General features: G+C 51.2%; 3 protein-coding genes across 3 annotated transcripts in view; all 3 read left to right on the top strand.

The window, feature by feature from the left end:
- Nucleotides 1–3,478, top strand: part of DNAJC4 (DnaJ heat shock protein family (Hsp40) member C4) — a 61,131-nt gene extending 57,653 nt beyond the window's left edge. The window contains exons 5-6 of the mRNA XM_060254546.1: nucleotides 63–149; nucleotides 3,150–3,478. Of these exons, the coding sequence (XP_060110529.1) occupies nucleotides 63–149; nucleotides 3,150–3,303 (241 nt within the window). The 3' untranslated portion in view covers nucleotides 3,304–3,478. The remainder of the gene's footprint in view (nucleotides 1–62; nucleotides 150–3,149) is intronic.
- The window catches only part of FKBP2 (FKBP prolyl isomerase 2), a 325,209-nt gene that overhangs the window by 217,314 nt on the left and 91,546 nt on the right, over nucleotides 1–16,349 (top strand). The gene's annotated exons all lie outside the window — the stretch shown is intronic.
- Nucleotides 11,864–16,349, top strand: part of VEGFB (vascular endothelial growth factor B) — a 44,007-nt gene continuing 39,521 nt past the window's right edge. The window contains exon 1 of the mRNA XM_060254545.1: nucleotides 11,864–12,488. Within this exon, the coding sequence (XP_060110528.1) occupies nucleotides 12,417–12,488 (72 nt within the window). The 5' untranslated portion in view covers nucleotides 11,864–12,416. The remainder of the gene's footprint in view (nucleotides 12,489–16,349) is intronic.

Raw genomic sequence — 16,349 nt, 5'->3', positions numbered from 1 at the left:
CCTAGTGTGCGGCCAGCCCACCCTATTAAGTTACTATGGCTGCTCCCACCGTTTCTTTGCAGGCGGCTGGAGGAAGCTCACAACCACTTCATGGACGAGAAGGACCGAACCATCACTCAGATATACAATGACAGCAAGGAGCGAGCCAGGTATGGATTGGGGGGGGGGGGAGGCGTTTTTCATGTCACTTGGCTTGGTGGCATCTCTCCTTGGGTCTCACCCCACTTCCACATTGTGCTCCATCACCGATCAACCGCCATCCATCCCCAGTGCCCTTCGTCACAGGGTGCGGTGGGGGGAGGAATGGCCCTAAGCATTCCCAACAAATAGTCCAGCTTACTCTCAAAGTCAAAAGGACTAGAACAGGGGTGTCAAACTCATTTGTTACGAGGGCCGTATCTGACATAAATGAGACCTTGTTGGGCCGGGCGATGTTGAGTTGGGCCAGGCCAGGCCATGTGTGTACCTATTTAAGATTAAGATTAGCAGAGATAAAGGACGCAGACACAATTTTTTTTAAAAAAAACCTTAAAACATGCTTAAAACATTAGCACTAGGTCTTAAAGGTCCCATGGTATCCAGGAAACTGGGCAAAGGAAGCACCTTTCAGTAGCTCTGCTGTGTGATTGAGAGAGCCTGGAAAAACAAGCTCTGCCTTTCTCTCCAAGGGAGGAGCCTCAGCCAATGGAGAAAATAGAGGTTTTGTTCTGTAGCTCCTGTGGAATTGAGCAAGCCTTGCAAAACAAGTTGTTATGCAGAAAGAAGCAAGAGAGAGGGAGAAGGAAGCAGATGACAGCCAGTTTCTCAGAAGCCTGATAGGAGCCCTTCGAGGGCCTGATTCAGCCCCCGGGCCGTATGTTTGACACCCTTGGACTAGAAGCTTGCTAAGTTAAGAATTTTCAGATTGCTGGCTGTGGCACCAGATGAAAGTGGTTAAAGTGACAGACTAGAATGTGGGAAATCCGAGTTCGAATCCCTGCTCGTGTCATGGAAGCCTGCTGAGTGACCTTGGGCCAGTCACACACACTCAGCCTAACCTACCTCACAGGGCTGTTGTGCAGATAAAACAGAGGAGAGGAGAATGATGGAAGTGTTGAAGGCCATGGGAGTGAGAAGGCACTAGCGTGTGATGGAAAGGGGTTAGAGAGCAGCTCCCAGGTTAAGACTCAAAATACCAAACTCTATGCTTTTATGCGTAGAATCAGAGACTCAGAGAATCAGTACACCCCTATTACATATTTTGAAAAATGTATCTTCTTTGCAAATGCTGTGAGATAGGAGGATTGGCACAGAACTGGGTGGTTTATAATAGTGTGAAGAGACAAGAGCGGTCAGCTGTGGAAGTTCCACACTTTCCCCTGAGAATGACTGCTAGTGCTGTCACAGCTTCCCCCCCCCAAAGGATCTTGGGAGTTGTAGTTTGCTGAAGGTGGGGAGCTTCCATAGCAGAATAAAAACAGGAGCCCAGTGACACTATAAAGGTTCATAATGTCTATTCCAGCATAAGCGAGTCATCCCTCTCTGTGTCAGGTGCATAAAGTAGCAATCAGTTAGGCAGACATATTTAGAATGAAAACTGCAGACAGCAGGAAAGATAGAGTAGTAATGGCCTCTCTCAAGGGGATGCTGGGAACAGAGCCGGCTCCCAGGATTCCCTGGGGAGAGGCTGTTAATAGAAAACCAGGTCTTAGCATCAGAAGGCAAGTGGGACATACATCGTAACAACAAAGCTATTGGGATCTTTGAGTTAATATAGCAGAGTTTTGCCCAGTCATAGAAGAGTGCTACTGAATACAGATAAATCTCTCAAGATTTCTTTGGGGAGGGATGGTGGCTCAGTGGTAGAGGGTCTGCTTGGTAAGCAGAAGGTCCCAGGTCCAGTTCCCAGCATCTCCAACTAAAAGGGTCCAGGCAAGTAGGCGTGAAAAACATTAGCTTGAGACCCTGGAGAGCCACTGCCAGTCTGAGTAGACAATGGACTAAGGGTCTGATTCAGTATAAGGCAGCTTCATATGTTCAAGATGTATATTGAAAAAAAGTAAACTTACATGTATTCAAGTAGATCCAGTTCACATTCAGGTTGCAGTCAAAAGAGAAAGAAGCCTAATCTGAAGAGTACTTTCCCTATCCCAAATGGACCGTTTGTCCAGCATCATATCCATGGGAGTACGAGGGCAGATACGCGTGTCTCCGTTGAAGGCCATGTGAAGGGTGTGAGAAGACAAAGCGTGTGAGAGAGGAGGGGTTAGAGAAGAGCTCCTAGGTTAAGACAAAGGCATGTTGTGCACATACAGCTTACTGCAGAGAATCCAAGCAGCTGGGCCTTTTAAGCTCGACTTCGGATTCTGTGCCTGCCACACGCACCATTCTTTTTCCTCTGGTGTGTTTATTTTGCAGCTGCAACCCCAAAAAGCTTGCTTGCTCAGAATCTCTTCAGTAAGCTGTGCATACAGCCCAGATGGGCTCGCTGTGCATGGGAGGAGCCATCAGGTGCAGCTCTGCACTGCCTTCTCCTGCCACCTGTTTAAACTGCATGGCAGGAGAGGGCAGCCCAGATGGGCTTGTTGTGAATGCCAGTGGCTCCCTGGGAGTCGTCTCTTTTCTCTTTTTACAGCAATCTGAAGCTAGCGATTGTCTCATATCGCTAGACTTGTGCCGCTTGTACAAAAATTTTAAAATGTAAAACTCGTGTTGCTTGTAAAAAAGTGTTCTTTTGGAAATGTAAAGTGACTAGGGACACACCGATGGATGGCAGAAGGTACAGTATGGGTGGAATGACCTGGATGTAGGAGTGGCCTTTGAGCGGCAGGAAAAGGGGGGGGAGAAGTCAGAGGGAATCTTATCTTTGGCTTGGAAGCGAAGCAAGGGAGAAAACGGCACAAAAGCACCCTCAGAAAATCCAGAAAAACAGCAGACATTAAGCGAACTGAGTGCTGAAGGGAGGGGGGGGGGCAATGCAAAATTAAAAAGAAAACTGAATGGACATGCATGGTGAAAGTGAGACAAAACACCCATGCACACTACGCTAAAGAGAGGCATCCTGTTCAAGGAGCTAACTGTTAGTTCTGTGACACAAAGCAGCAGAGAGCTGGACCAGGGGCGGGCCCGGTGGACTGCCACTCTCTGCTCACCTCTGCGCTTCCCCGCAGGTCCAACGGCTTCCAGAAGCAGCAGGAGCTGCTGCGACAGATGCAAGCCGAATACAGCCAGCGCTACAACACCCAGAAGAGACAACCCCCGCAAGCAGCAAGGACCTTGGACTCTGTCAAGGACCCAGCTTCTCCCTCATCTACTGCCAAGTGAAGCCCGGGTCCTGGACTGGTGTCTCCCAACGGTTGCTGGAGAGTTTCTGAAGCCAAGTACAGAGGAAAGGATATGTGTGTGTGTCTGCGGGGGGTGGGGGGGCGGGGACTGTGGGCTGAGTGTCCCCCCCTCTGCTGTTCTTCTGTCTGTAAAATAGAACCCTGTTCCACTGTGAGAATTAGTCTCTGGCCCTTGCTTTTTATGAAGGAAGTGCAGTGGTAGAGCAGTAGTAGAGAACCTTTTTTCTGAATGCTGAAGGTCACAAGTTTGGTTCTCGGCAAACTCCTGTTAGCTGATGCTGGGGAAGACATCTGTGCCTGAGGTTCTGGCAGCCAATCAGAACAGACCAGAGGTCCCTCACCTTTCAGAGCCTGCAGGAATCTTCGGAATTCTGACACAGTGTGGTGGGTGGAGCCATGGAATGGCTGCCGCAGGAGGTGGAGCCAGCCACAGACCAGCTGCCCCAGCTTCCCTGCAGTCCCAGAGTGAAGAGCTGTGGTGTGGCAGCTGTTGCCAGAGCAAATTTTTTTTTAAAATCTGCACAGCCAATCAGATCTTTAGTGGCCCATCAGAAGTCCTGCTGATCAAAAGCTCCACCCACTTTCTAGAAACACTTGGCGGGCACCAGAAAAGGTGTCCTTGAGCAGCGTGGCTTCTGCAGGCATCACATTGGAGTCCCCTGGAGTAGAGAATGCAGTGGCCTGCTGCTCTTAGGCACTTTCCTATGCTCCAGCCTGCTCCTTGCAGGGGCTCCCCCCCCCCCCCCGCAAATTAAGCCTGCCCCCAGGGATGGAATTCAAGCAGGAGCTCCTTTGCATATTAGGCCACACCCCCCTGATGTAGCCAATCCTCTAAGAGCTTACAAGGCTCTTTTTTGTAAGTTCTTGGAGGATTGGCTGCATCAGGGGTGTGTGGCCTAATATGCAAAGGAGCTCCTGCTAGAATTCCACCCCTGCCTGCCCCTATTGGACTTGGATTGGAAGCACAACTGTGGAGGTTAGGCTGGCCATTTCTGGCTCCCACTCTGCTCTGGAGAAACACTGCTTTTTAAAATGAATAATTAAACCGTGGGATCATTGGCCGTGGAGATGGTGATGTCCACAGAGCATAGATCACGTTAAAAGGAAACTGGGCAGATTTGCGGAGGTGAGGTTTATCGGTGGCCGCTAGGCACGGCGACTGAAGGGAGCCTCCACCTGCAGAGGCAGGAAACCTCTAAATAGTAATGCTAGGAGGCAGCAGGAGGGGAGGGCTAGGGCCTCTCTATGTCCTGTTTGGCCTTCCAGGGCAACCGGTTGGCCTCTGTGAAACAGTGTGCTAGATGGACCAGTGTCTGATCCAACAGGCTCTTCTTACATTCTCTGGTGCCCTCTCCTTCCATAGCCAAACCCTGAAGAACGCACGTAAGGCATGGAAGATCACCAAGGCAAGACAAGCGATCAGGGCTCCCCCTCTGGGCTCCATCCACTGAAAGGACTAGTCCAGGGATGGCCAAACTAACTGAACGTAAGAGCCACACAGAATAAATGTCGGATGTTTGAGAGCCACAAAACATGAATGTCAGATATTTGAGAGCCAGAAAAAAAAATGGAGAGGCAGAAAGAAAGCAACTTTAACTTTAAATGCATTCTTCAGGCTACCAGCTGGCTTGGCACAGAGAAGTGATTTAAAGAGACAAATGGCTCCTCCAAGCTATTCAACAGGGCAGTAGGGGCTTGGAGAGCCGCACAATATATGTGAAAGAGCCACATGTGGCTCCTGAGCCACAGTTTGGCCACCCCTGGACTACTCCATTTTCCTGGCCTCAGTTCATCCGAGAGCAGGTTTCTCTCTCTCTCTCTGTCCAGTTCAGGAGCAAGGGGGAAATGCAGCTGAGGTGTGCCCAGGCGGGCACAGGAGCAGAGTGGCGGAGAGGCTTTGCTGCCAGGAGTCCGCTGGGCGAGCCGCAGGAAGTCAAACGGCGCTGTCAGCATTCGTTCAGGCAGCGTTTTCATCAAACCTCTGCACTCCCTCCTCCCCAATTAAATCTGAAGCACCAAAAGGTTTACTTTTCAGGCAGTTGAAGAGCAAGAATTACTCACCGAGGAAGGGCCCCCTCCCCTCCCCCAACCTTTGTTTTTCTGCATAGTCACTGTCTGGAGCGTTTCACCTGATTGGAAGAAAACTAGTCCAGAGCATGTGATGGATGTAGAAACTCTCGGCAGGCAGCCTCCCCTCATCCTGCTGCCTTCCTGTATCAGAAGCAATTTAATCGCACCTGCTTCTTTTGGCAGAGATTCGTTGGAGGAAAGTAAGGCCAGAACAGTGAGTCATACAGAGATACAGCAAACAACCCTCTTCTGAGTTGGGTCGTTCTCCTGAGCGGTGAATGAACAATCAGAGTTCTACTCTGAAGTAAGCCCATTTTAATCAGTGGGGTTTACTTCCAGGAAAGCATTCTTAGGACCACAGCCTGAGTTCCTGAATGATCCAGCCATACCCATTGCAGAGACATCCCCCGAGGTTTATCGGGAAGGGGACAAAGCTCAAGCCAGCATTTCATGCAGAAAGCAGACTTGGTCTTAACTCTGAGATGATTCTTCCATCTCTGCATTGGGAAAGATGGAGCTGCCAGCCAATGCAGAGGCCTTGCAGGCCTGCCGTCTCCCTTGACTCACACAGAGGCACAGTGGGAATCATCCTGGGAGCAGATTGGGGCTCTTTGTCCACAGGAGCCTTCCGTTATCTCATTCATTTATCTTTTAAAAAGGTAAAGGTAGTCCCCTGTGCAAGCACCAGTCATTTCTGACTCTGGGGTGACGTCGCATCACAACATTTTCACAGCAGACTTTTTACGGAGTGGTTTGCCATTGCCCTTCCCAGTCATCTACACTTTCCCCCCAGTAAGCTGTGTACTCATTTTACCAACCTCAGAAGGATGGAAGGCTGAGTCAACCTTGAGCCGGCTACCTGAACCCAGCTTCCGCCAGGATCGAACTCAAGTTGTGAGCAGAGCTTAGGACTGCAGTACTGCAGCGTTACCACTCTGTGCCGTGGGGCTCTTCTACCCTCAGGCATTTTTCAAAATAGCTGATTTGAAGCAAAGCATTGCTCATGGATGGAAGGTAAAGTAGGGCAGGGGCCCCTAACCTTTTTGAGCCTACAGGGCACCTTTGGATTTCTGATGCAGCATGGTGGGCCCATCTACAAAAATGCTGCCATAAAATGGCTGCTGCTGGAGGCGGAGCCAGCAGCTCTCACAGCCTACCTTCACTTGCACAGTGAGGCTCCTGGAGCGGTGGTAGCAGCTGCTGCCAAACTGGCCCATCAGAAGCCATGCTGGGTTAAAGCTCCGCCCCCTTTCCAAAAACACCTGACAGGTGCCGGGAAAGTGGTCAACCTGTATCATGGTGCCCATGGGCTGGAGTAGGGCTTTCTGGGAATAATGGAGGAGAATGAAAGAGAATGTCATAACAGTCCTTAGGGGAAGAAATACATAGATTCTGCTGTGATTGTGGGGGGGGGGGGGTTGGGGGGGAGAGGATTGGAGGCATTGAAAAGGATGTTTTTCTGCCTTGGCAGCCCCTTTTCTCCAGAAAACGAGGGCGGGGAGGCATTGGCTGGGGAAGCAGAGGGAATAAGGACTTTGGAGGTGGCTAGGAGTGACGCGCACGAAGGATTAGCAAGACCCTGCTGCAATGGGAACTATGTGCGAAATGCAGGTTTAATCTTATTGTGCGCAAGGCCCTGAGCCACAAGACTCCTGCTCGCAGCTTTCAAGTTGGGGGGGGGGGGAGGAAAGAAGGAAAAGCACGCACCCTGCCAATGGAGTGTGCCTCAGAACTCCTGTGTGTCCTCAGTCCACCCACCCCCCCAAAAACAGAAAGGTTTGCATATACTTGTGTAAGTTTGTTGGAGGGAGCGGGGGGATGCACTGATGATTGGAAACAGAAAAGCGTGACGGAGAAGGGAAAAGGGGACAAATATGTTGAAAAAATGCCCAGAACACAGAAGTAGGCCCAGCATGGTATAGTGCAGGGGTGGCCAAACTTGCTTAATGTAAGAGACACATAGAATGAATGTCAGATGTTTGAGAGCCGCAAGACATGAATGTCAGGTGTTTGAGAGCTGCAAGGAAGGAAGGAAGGCAAATAGATGGGGAAGGGGGAAAGAGAGAGAGGTGGAGATAAAGCAACTTTAAATGTATCTCCCAAGTCACTGACTGGTTTAGCTTAGAGAAGTTGTTTAAAGAGAGAAATGCCTTCTCCAAGATGGGGCGGTGTGGGCTTGGAGAGCCACACAATATGTGTAAAAGAGCCACATGTGGCTCCCAAATTGCAGTTTGGCCACCCCTGGTGCAGTGGTTAAGTGTCAGACTAGGATCCGGAGACTCAGGTTCAAATCACCACCCTTCCCTAGAAGCTTTCTGAGTGACCAGTCCCACACTCCAGCGTAACCTACCTCCCAGGGTTGTTGTGAGGATAAGATGGAGGAGAGAACAACGTAAGACACCTTGGGTCCCATTTGGGGGGAAAGGTGGGTTATAAATTAAGTAAATAAATACATTGTCGAAGTAAATAAAATTAATCTGTGTGAAGGGAGGCGCGTGACCCAGCACCTGTCCAGCCCGTGCAAACGTCCAGAAAAGAAAGTGACCCTCATGTGGGGGTTTGCTTGCTAGAAGGCTTTCCTCTGTGCATATTTCAGAAGCTCCCCGCAAGAGGAAAGTTAGAACATCAGGCTGAAAAGCAGAGCTTAACTGGAGCTATATTCAGGCGGGTAGCCATGTTCGTCTGAAACAGCAGAACCAAGTTTAAGTCCAGTGGCACCTTTAAGACCGACAAAGTTTTATTCAAGGTATAAGCTTTTGTGTGCATGCACATGAGAGCTTATACCTTGAATAAAACTTTTGTTGTCTTAAAGGTGCCACTGGACTCAAATTGTGTTTAACTGGAGCTGTTCCCCTTGACCTGCTAGCTGTTCATGTGCAGCTGTGGTCTACTGCTGAATATATGCTTACGTCAAGCCCCTGATGGCCTCTGTAACGTGTGAAACCTGCGCATAGCCATCTCTCTGTGCGCTATACTGCCAATGCCCCCTGCTGGCTGATTGAGGAAGCACTTTCCCACCAGATGGACATGGTCTTGTTGAAGGACGTAGCTCGATTTCCCCAGGTGTGATCGCACGACATGACTTTGAGCTGCCAATGAAGAAATGTTTTGGAGTTGACAAAGGGGATGGAAGCAAACGATGGGGAGGGTGTTCATTTAAAAAGAAACCCAGAAAAGATGTTGGTCTTTGGCAACCTGGATAGAGTACAGACTTCCCCTTCCTGATTTGACTTAGAATGTCTATCTCACTGCATCCACACCTTTAGCTGATAATTTGCTGGGTTCCATTTGCCACTGAAGAATTGTCATCCATGTTTTGTTGCTGATCTGATAGGCGCTGGGGCTTAAACGTCCGTCAGAATCTGTGCCCCCAAACAGGAAGGTCCCAGCTAGAGCGCCAGTGTGGTGTTGTGGCCAAGACTGTTGAACTAGCATCTGGAAGACTAGAGTTCGAATCCCCACTGGATGGCCTTGGGCCAGTCACACACTCAGCCTAGCCTACCTCACAGGGTTGTTGTGGGGATAAAACGGCAGAGAGGAGAATGATGGAAGCCTGCTTTGGGTCTCCATTGAGAAAGGCAGAGTATAAGAACATAAGAGAAGCCATGTTAGATCAGGCCAATGGCCCATCCAGTCCAACATTCTGTGTCACACAGAGTATAAATCAGGGGTGGCTGAACTGCGGCTCGGGAGCCACATGTGGCTCATTTGTACCTATTGTGTGGCTCTCAAAGCCCCCACCACCCCATAGGTCAGCTTGGAGAAGGCATTTGTCTCTTTAAATTACTTCTCCAAGCTAAGCCAGCTGGCAGCTTGGAGAATACATTTAAAGTTGCTTTCTTTCTACCTCTCCCTTTCCTTCCTTCCTTGTCTTGAGGCTCTCAAACATCTGACATTCAAGTCTTGCGGCTCTCAGACATCTGACATTTATTCTATGTGGCTCTTAAGTCAAGCAAGTTTAGCCACCCCGGGTATAAATGAATGAATGAACAAATTAACTCAATAAATATATTCCTAGAGCCAGAAGTACGAGGCGTGGTTTTGGTTTCTCAGGGTCGTTTAATGGAAGAACTAGTCCAGTGGCACAACAGGTATGAAGTAGGCGTGCATGCAAAAATACGCACCTGGGCCAGGATGAGGAAATTTGCCCTTGTGAAGTAGGACCCCTGCTCAAAGGAACAGCTGCAGAAAGCTATGTGCACTTCAGCTGATAATGGAATATTTTAACCAAAAATATATACACACACACACAAGGCAGTCCTTGTGGACACTCTGCATATGTTCAAAGACACTGTTGTCTTCGCATAGCCCTTGCCCCAGAGGCTCCTACCAGCTTCCGATGTCTGGTTTCCAGCCCATCAGGATTGAGCTGCTGCAGTATGAATGGAACTCCGCTGGCAACCTTTCCTTCCCTCGAGTGAGATTCCTGTGCCAGACTGAACTGGGGCTCGCTTCGCTGGCATCGGTGCCAGGCAGAAGTTGTGACCTGCTGAGGACAGAAGCTTTGGAAGCTGGGCATTCTTTTTCCGCAGGCGACCGGGGAGCTAAGCGCACCGGTGCCAGCCCTGGGCACAGAGTAGCTTTCTGGTAATGAATTCCAGAGGGGTAGCTGTGTTACTCGCTGGCAGCGAGAGACAAAAAAAAAAGGGGAGTCTTGCGGCCTCTTGAAAAACCCACAGATTTATGGCTGCAGGAACTTCTGCCACAATCTGTTAAGTCTTTAAAGATGCTACAAGAAGGGTGGGTTTTGTGGGGTCTCCCCCCCCCCCCCCAAATTAAACTGTTTCTGCCGATTTTGTCTCTCTGGTGCAGAATGATCTGGGATGGCCCTCTGCCAGACTGCAAGCTGCTCTTTTAGAAACTCCTACAAATATTATTGCCCCAAGTGTGTTTTACTGGCTCAACCTATCCTGCCCTGCTTGGGAGTGATCAGTAGCATTAGAGAAGGACTGAGGAGATGCAAATGCCTCCTCTGCCCTGAAGCTCAGTGGATGACCCTGGGACAGCCCAGCGTACCTCGCAGGCTTGTTGTGAGGATAAAAGGAGGAAGGGGGATTGCCTATGCCAAAGAAAAGGCTAGATCAAGGGTGGCCAAACTGACTTGGGAGCCATGGCTCTTTGACATATATTGTGTGGCTCTTGAAGCCCCCACTGCCCTGTTGGCCTGTTTGGAGAAGGCGTTTCTCTCTTTAAAGAGAGAAATGCCAGTTGGTGACTTGGAGAATGCATTTAAAGTTGCTTTCTTTCCACCTCTCCCTCCCCCATTTATTTGCCTTCCTGTCTTGCGGCTCTCCAACATCTGATGTTCATATCTTGTGGCTCTCATCTGAAATTCATATCTTGCATCTCAAACATCTGATGTTTATTCTATGCGGCTCTTACATTAAGCAAGTTTGGCCACCCCTGGGCTAGATAATGCTGGACTATTACTGCAGTCGGCTTCTGTTGCCTAGGCAGTGCATCTTGGGTTCCTGGGGTTCATAAGTTCTGATGCCGTAGAATTGTGCTAAAAGAGAATTTGAGCTAGTCTACCACTTAAATGTTTATATCCTGGTTTTTGCCGTAGCGTTCAGGGCACCGTACATAATTTCTCCCTCCTGTTTTAGGCAAATTCAGGAGGTCTAAACGGAACCTCCTTGTCCAGAGACAATATGCCCATGAACTACAGGGGGAGACAGCAATGAAGAGCTGTTGCCTCTAAGTCCTGTTTTGGAGACTTCTCGGGAACTCTCTGATTGGCTGTTGGATCGGCTGGCGTAGATGGAGCCCTGGTCTGATCCAGCGGGGCTCTTGGGGGACAACTGTCAGCTTGGAATGCTAAATGGACCCCATGTTCAAGGACAGTGTCTGCATCAATGTCCCCTCTAAGCTGTGTCTTGTGAGCAAAAATTCTACTTTGTGGGCTATTGACATTAAAGTTGTGAGCGACTGCGTAGGTTAGTTTTCCCTGGGGCCATTTTTCCTGAGCCAAGGCAAAAATCTGTGAGCTGGAGGCTAAAAATCTGTGAGCTAGCTCACACTAACTCAGCTTAGAAGGAACACTACCTCCCTATTCAGCTTCTGAACACCTCTGGGCGGTCACTATTGAAAGTCAGCATATTCGGCAGACTTCGGATCACTTCCAGCAGAGGGTTCCCCTTGCCTTTTAGAGGAAGGCCTGTTTCTGTTATCCCTGATGCTTAAGGCAGAGCCTCCACTCGCAAGGGCAGTCTACCTCTGCATGCCAAGGCGCTGGGAAGAGCAGCCCCGGGGCTGTGGGTGGGCTGGCCTGCAGCAACGGCTCGGAGGAGAGCCCTTCAGCAGCCCCCTCCCCGGTTCCCCAAGGCGGCAGGCCGCCTCCTCCTCCTCTCCCTGTGGCCTCCCCCCTGGCTGTTTGCAGCCGCCCGGCTCTCCCTCCCCTCCGCAGGGTGGGATTGGGAGGTCACATGAGCCCGCTCGGCTCCCTGGCTGCTCTCGGCCAGCCAGCTTCTGTCTGTCTGTCGCTCTCCCCCTCGGAGCCTGCTGCTCGGGTGACTTCTTCTTCTCCCTGCCCGGCCCCGCCTGGCACACCGGCCACAAGGGAGGGGGGGGACGCCGGCGCACCTGCAGCCTCCTCCGCTCCCCACCTCGCTCCCCCCCCCCCAACGTCCTCCGGCATGGATTACAGACCAGCGAGGGAAGCCGCGGGCACCGATGCCCTTGCCTAGGGGGCACTGCCCAGGAACTGAATCGCTGCCGCCGCTTCGGAGGTGATCTTGGGAATAATTTTTGCCCCCCCCCCTTCAATGGATTGAGGATTTATTTTTTTTTGCTGACAGCGGACACTCACACACACACACACACCCACCCCAACAACACAAAAGTTTGGCAAAGTGTCTTGGCGTTCGAGACGAGGCTGGAAAGGGGGGGGTGTCCCCCTGGGCCCGGATTACAATGCCAGGGTGCCAGGAGGCGGCGGTCGGAGAGAGGGGGCTGCCCGGATCCGCGGGGCGCCAGCACTGAGGACGCCTGCCCGCTTGCCGCCGCCGCCCCCGCCTTGGCACCATGAATGCCCCCTGCGGTGCCCTTCAGCTGCTCCTGGTCACAACCTTGCAGATCCTGTGCTGCGCCGCCACGGTAGGTGGGCACCGCGCGCAAGGGGGGTGGGAGTTGGCTCCGGGCGGCTTCGCGGGGTGGGGTGGGGCGTAAAGGAGCTGGCTGGGGGGGGGGGGTCATCGTCTCTCCTCCCCGCCCCCGATGGGAGCGGAAGCGAGGTGCAGCTGGCACCGGGAGGCCTGGGGGGTGCGGGCATTGGCGCGGTGGGGAGAAGCCGCAGAGGGCACAGCTGGTAGCCAGGCGAGTGTGGCACGAAGAGGGCATCGTCAGGGAGGGAGGGGGCGAGTGGAAGGACCGATGGGGCTGCGGCAGGCCAGGGGGTGTGGCTCCTTCCCTTGCCCCAAGTGGTGTGCCCAGCTTACCAGTCGGTGCCCCTCCGGGTGGGTAACTAAGGTGGCGCTGGTGGCTGGGGGGAGTGGCGTCCAGTTGGAATGATTCACCGATCCAACTTCCTGCAGCTCCCATTTGTTGCCAGCGGGCGCTGCTCTGCCCTTCACCATCTGGGAGTTACCTCGGGCCAGGGGTGGCCAAACTACAGCTGGGGAGCCACATGTGGCTCTTTCACACATAATGTGTGGCTCTCAAAGCCCTCACCACCCTATCGGCCAGCTTGGAGAAGGCATTTAACGCTAAAAGTTGCTTTCTTTCCACCTCTCCTTCTCCCCATCTATTTGCCTTCCCTCCTTCCTGTCTTTGTGGCTCTCAAACATCGGATGTTTATTCTGTGTGGCTCTTACTTAAGCAAGTCTGGCCACCTCTGCCCCAGAGTAACCAACCTCCCCCCCCATACCCCTCCCCAAATGCCTGGTGTATCTTAAAAGAGGATTTAAGCAGAACCTGGAAAAGATCTGTTGCCTCGAATTCATGCCCTCTAACTCTTTAGCCACGCCTCTTTTTGCACCCAGGGTCTGTGGGGTTCTAGACAGTGGGCAGGAGTTGTTTGCGCATTCACTCCCACCCCCTTTCCCATTTGAGGGCATAACAACTGACACCCCCCCCCCCAAAAAAAAACTGGCCATTTGCCTAGAGACATTGAACTTGGCAGCCAAAAGGAACTAATAGAAATGCTTTCTGCCCATGCTCTTTTACCTCCTGTGTCCCAGGGTTGAGCCCTTGCCAAAAAAGAGAGAGAGGAATTGTTGCCACCCTTTTAGGGAGGAACGGTGGCTCAGTGGTAGAGCATCTGCTTGGAAAGCAGAAGGTCCCAGGTTCAATCCCTAGCATCTCCACTAAAAGAAGTGTCCAGGCAAATAGGCGGGAAAAACCTCAGCTTGAGACCCTGGAGAGCCGCTGCCAGTCTGAGTAGACAATACTGACTTTGATGGACTGAGGGTCTGATTCAGTATAAGGCAGCTTCATATGTTTTGTCCCTGCTGGCTGAACAGGTTGAATCTTGCCTCTCATCCCCAGGTTTTAATCTGATTTGCTATGCTTGCTCTTCTCTTTCCCCTTGAAATGTTCCCAGCACTTTCTGTCTTTGTCCTTCCCACCAGATTTGCCTTCAATAGTTGCTAAAGACATTTAAGGTTTAGCTGCTGGAAAATCAGTGTGGATCTGGCCTTCGAGAGAAGGTCGGGTTACGGTATTACGCCGATATAGTTGCATAAAGCACTCCCTGTACAACTGGTCATCTAGACACCAGCCCTATAAGGTAGGCCAGCATTCTTACCACACACCCCCACACAGTGTTGCAGACAGGAGGCTGGAGATCCGAGTGACCTGATCCAGGCCCCTGTGTGAGCTCAAAGCATGGCAGAGATTCGAACCAGGGTCTTCTGAGGTCACAGCTGGGTCGCAGCCACCAGGTTACAATCGTTCCTTGCCCCATCCCTTGCAGTTAGCACCACCCAGAGAGGTTTACTGTTGCACGTTCGTTGCACAAGGACAGCAGGTCGCTGCCACGTGGCTTCTGACAAGCGGGTGTCCCTTCCCTGCCTCCTCTCTCCCTGTGTGTTCCATCATGAGCGTGAGCCCGTGCATGCGCAGCGGTGCACCAGTCCTTTCTGAACTCATCCCCTGATTCAACACCACTGCTGTCACACCTCTCCCTCTCCACCAGCGGGCTCACTTTCAGTAAAGGTCGTTCACCTGAGGGTCACCCAGCTGTGCTTTCCTGGCTCATGAAACACGCACCAGCGAATCAGCGGTGCAACATGCCTTGGAGAACGTCCATGCGCTCCCAGAGTCCAGATGCTTTTTTCCTGGCAGCCTGGGTTTCCTCTGCCCCCCTTGTGGGATCGCTCAGTGGTAGTGTGTGTTTGGGGTGGGGGGAGAATGCCCTCCGCACGCGATACACGAACCGCTTGTGGAATGCGTTACCACAAGGCAGTGGTCGCAGCCACAAAGCTCGAGGTCTTTAAGAAGAGACTTGGAGAGATCCTTAGGAAAAAGCAAGCCCCATGTACAGGCAGATAAACTGGGTGGGTGGGTATGGGGAAACAGCCCTCGGTTTCACGTTTTGTTTATGAACTTCCAGAGGCATCTGGCTGGAAACAGGATGCGGGACTGGACGGTCTGATCCAGCCAGCAGAGCTCTTTATGCCCTTATCATAAAAATCTGAGCAATTCCTAGGGGAGGGGTAGTTCAAAGGGATAGAGAATTTGGGGAGAGATTTCTGTTTGGATTGTCCAGGCTTTTGCCTCGGCAAGGTTTCTTCCCTCTTTCTCTGGCTCCCCTGAGAAGTGAGTCTGTCTTAATTCTAAATGGGCACAGAAAACTGGATCAGAGACCAATCCAGCTCCCCGAACATCTCTGCTTTTTAAAGAGAACACGTTTCTAGTCCTTAGGTTTGCTGACTTCTGCATAAAGACATGTGGGCAATGTCTGCTTAGAAGCTGGGCTTGTTTATTAATTAGATTTTAATTCTGCCTTCTCCAAGGAATTCCAGTGGTATAATTCCTCCCCGCCCAGGCTAACCTGACCTTGTCAAATCTTTGGTGCTAAGAAAGTTTAGCCCTGGTTAGTACTCGGATGGGAGACCACCAAGGAAGTCCAAGGTTGCGACGCAGAGGCAAGCAACAGCAAACCACCGGTGAATGTCTCTTGCCCTGAAAAATCTATGAGTGGCCAGAACTCAGCTGCGACTTGATAGCGGGGGGAAAAAATCAGTCTTTTCAACAAACTTTTGACATAATGACAAGCCAAATGTCGCCTAGTGACCTCCACAGCAATTTGAACCCATGTCTCCTTAGACCAAAACACTCACCGTGAACCTACTCTAGCGGGAGTGACTGACTAGACTCCTCGTGGTCAAGAAGGAAGATCTCAAAGTGCCCCGCTTCCTCCTCGGCTTTCCTCATAACTGGCGGACGCAAACATACATTATGCAAAATAGTTCTGAAAACCTGAATAAATTCTCTAAAATCAGATATGTCGTGCAAATGAGTCCAATTTACATCATTTACGGGCGCCCATGTACAGTGCCGTCAAATCACAGCCCACTTACGGCAACTCCGTAGGGTTTTCAAGGCACGAGGCAAAGGTTTGCCATCGTAGCAACCCTAGACTATCTTTGTAGTCCCTCCCCGACAATTCAAACCAAGGCCGACCCGGCTTAGCTTTCGAAATTGAACGAGAACAGGCTAGCCTGGGCCATCCAGGTCAGGGTACGTCATTTGGTTTAATTTGGTCCAAAACTGGGTTCTTTTCTTTTTCTAACCCAACTATGAAGGCGGCAGGAAAAAGAAGAAGACCCAACCTGAAATGGAGGGACTCCGTCAAAGAAACCATGGTCCTCTGTTTGCAAGACCCGAGCGAGGCTGTTAACAACAGGACGTTTGGGAAGTTATCGATTCGTAGGGCTGCCTCAAGTCTGAGGAGACTTGACAGCACGTAACAGATGTATACAAACTCTGCTCGTTCAGTGTGGATTCACAACAGTG

Source organism: Heteronotia binoei, chromosome 1, assembly GCF_032191835.1.
Source record: "Heteronotia binoei isolate CCM8104 ecotype False Entrance Well chromosome 1, APGP_CSIRO_Hbin_v1, whole genome shotgun sequence".
NCBI lineage: Eukaryota > Metazoa > Chordata > Lepidosauria > Squamata > Gekkonidae > Heteronotia > Heteronotia binoei.
This window is presented reverse-complemented; position numbering and strand designations above follow the sequence as displayed.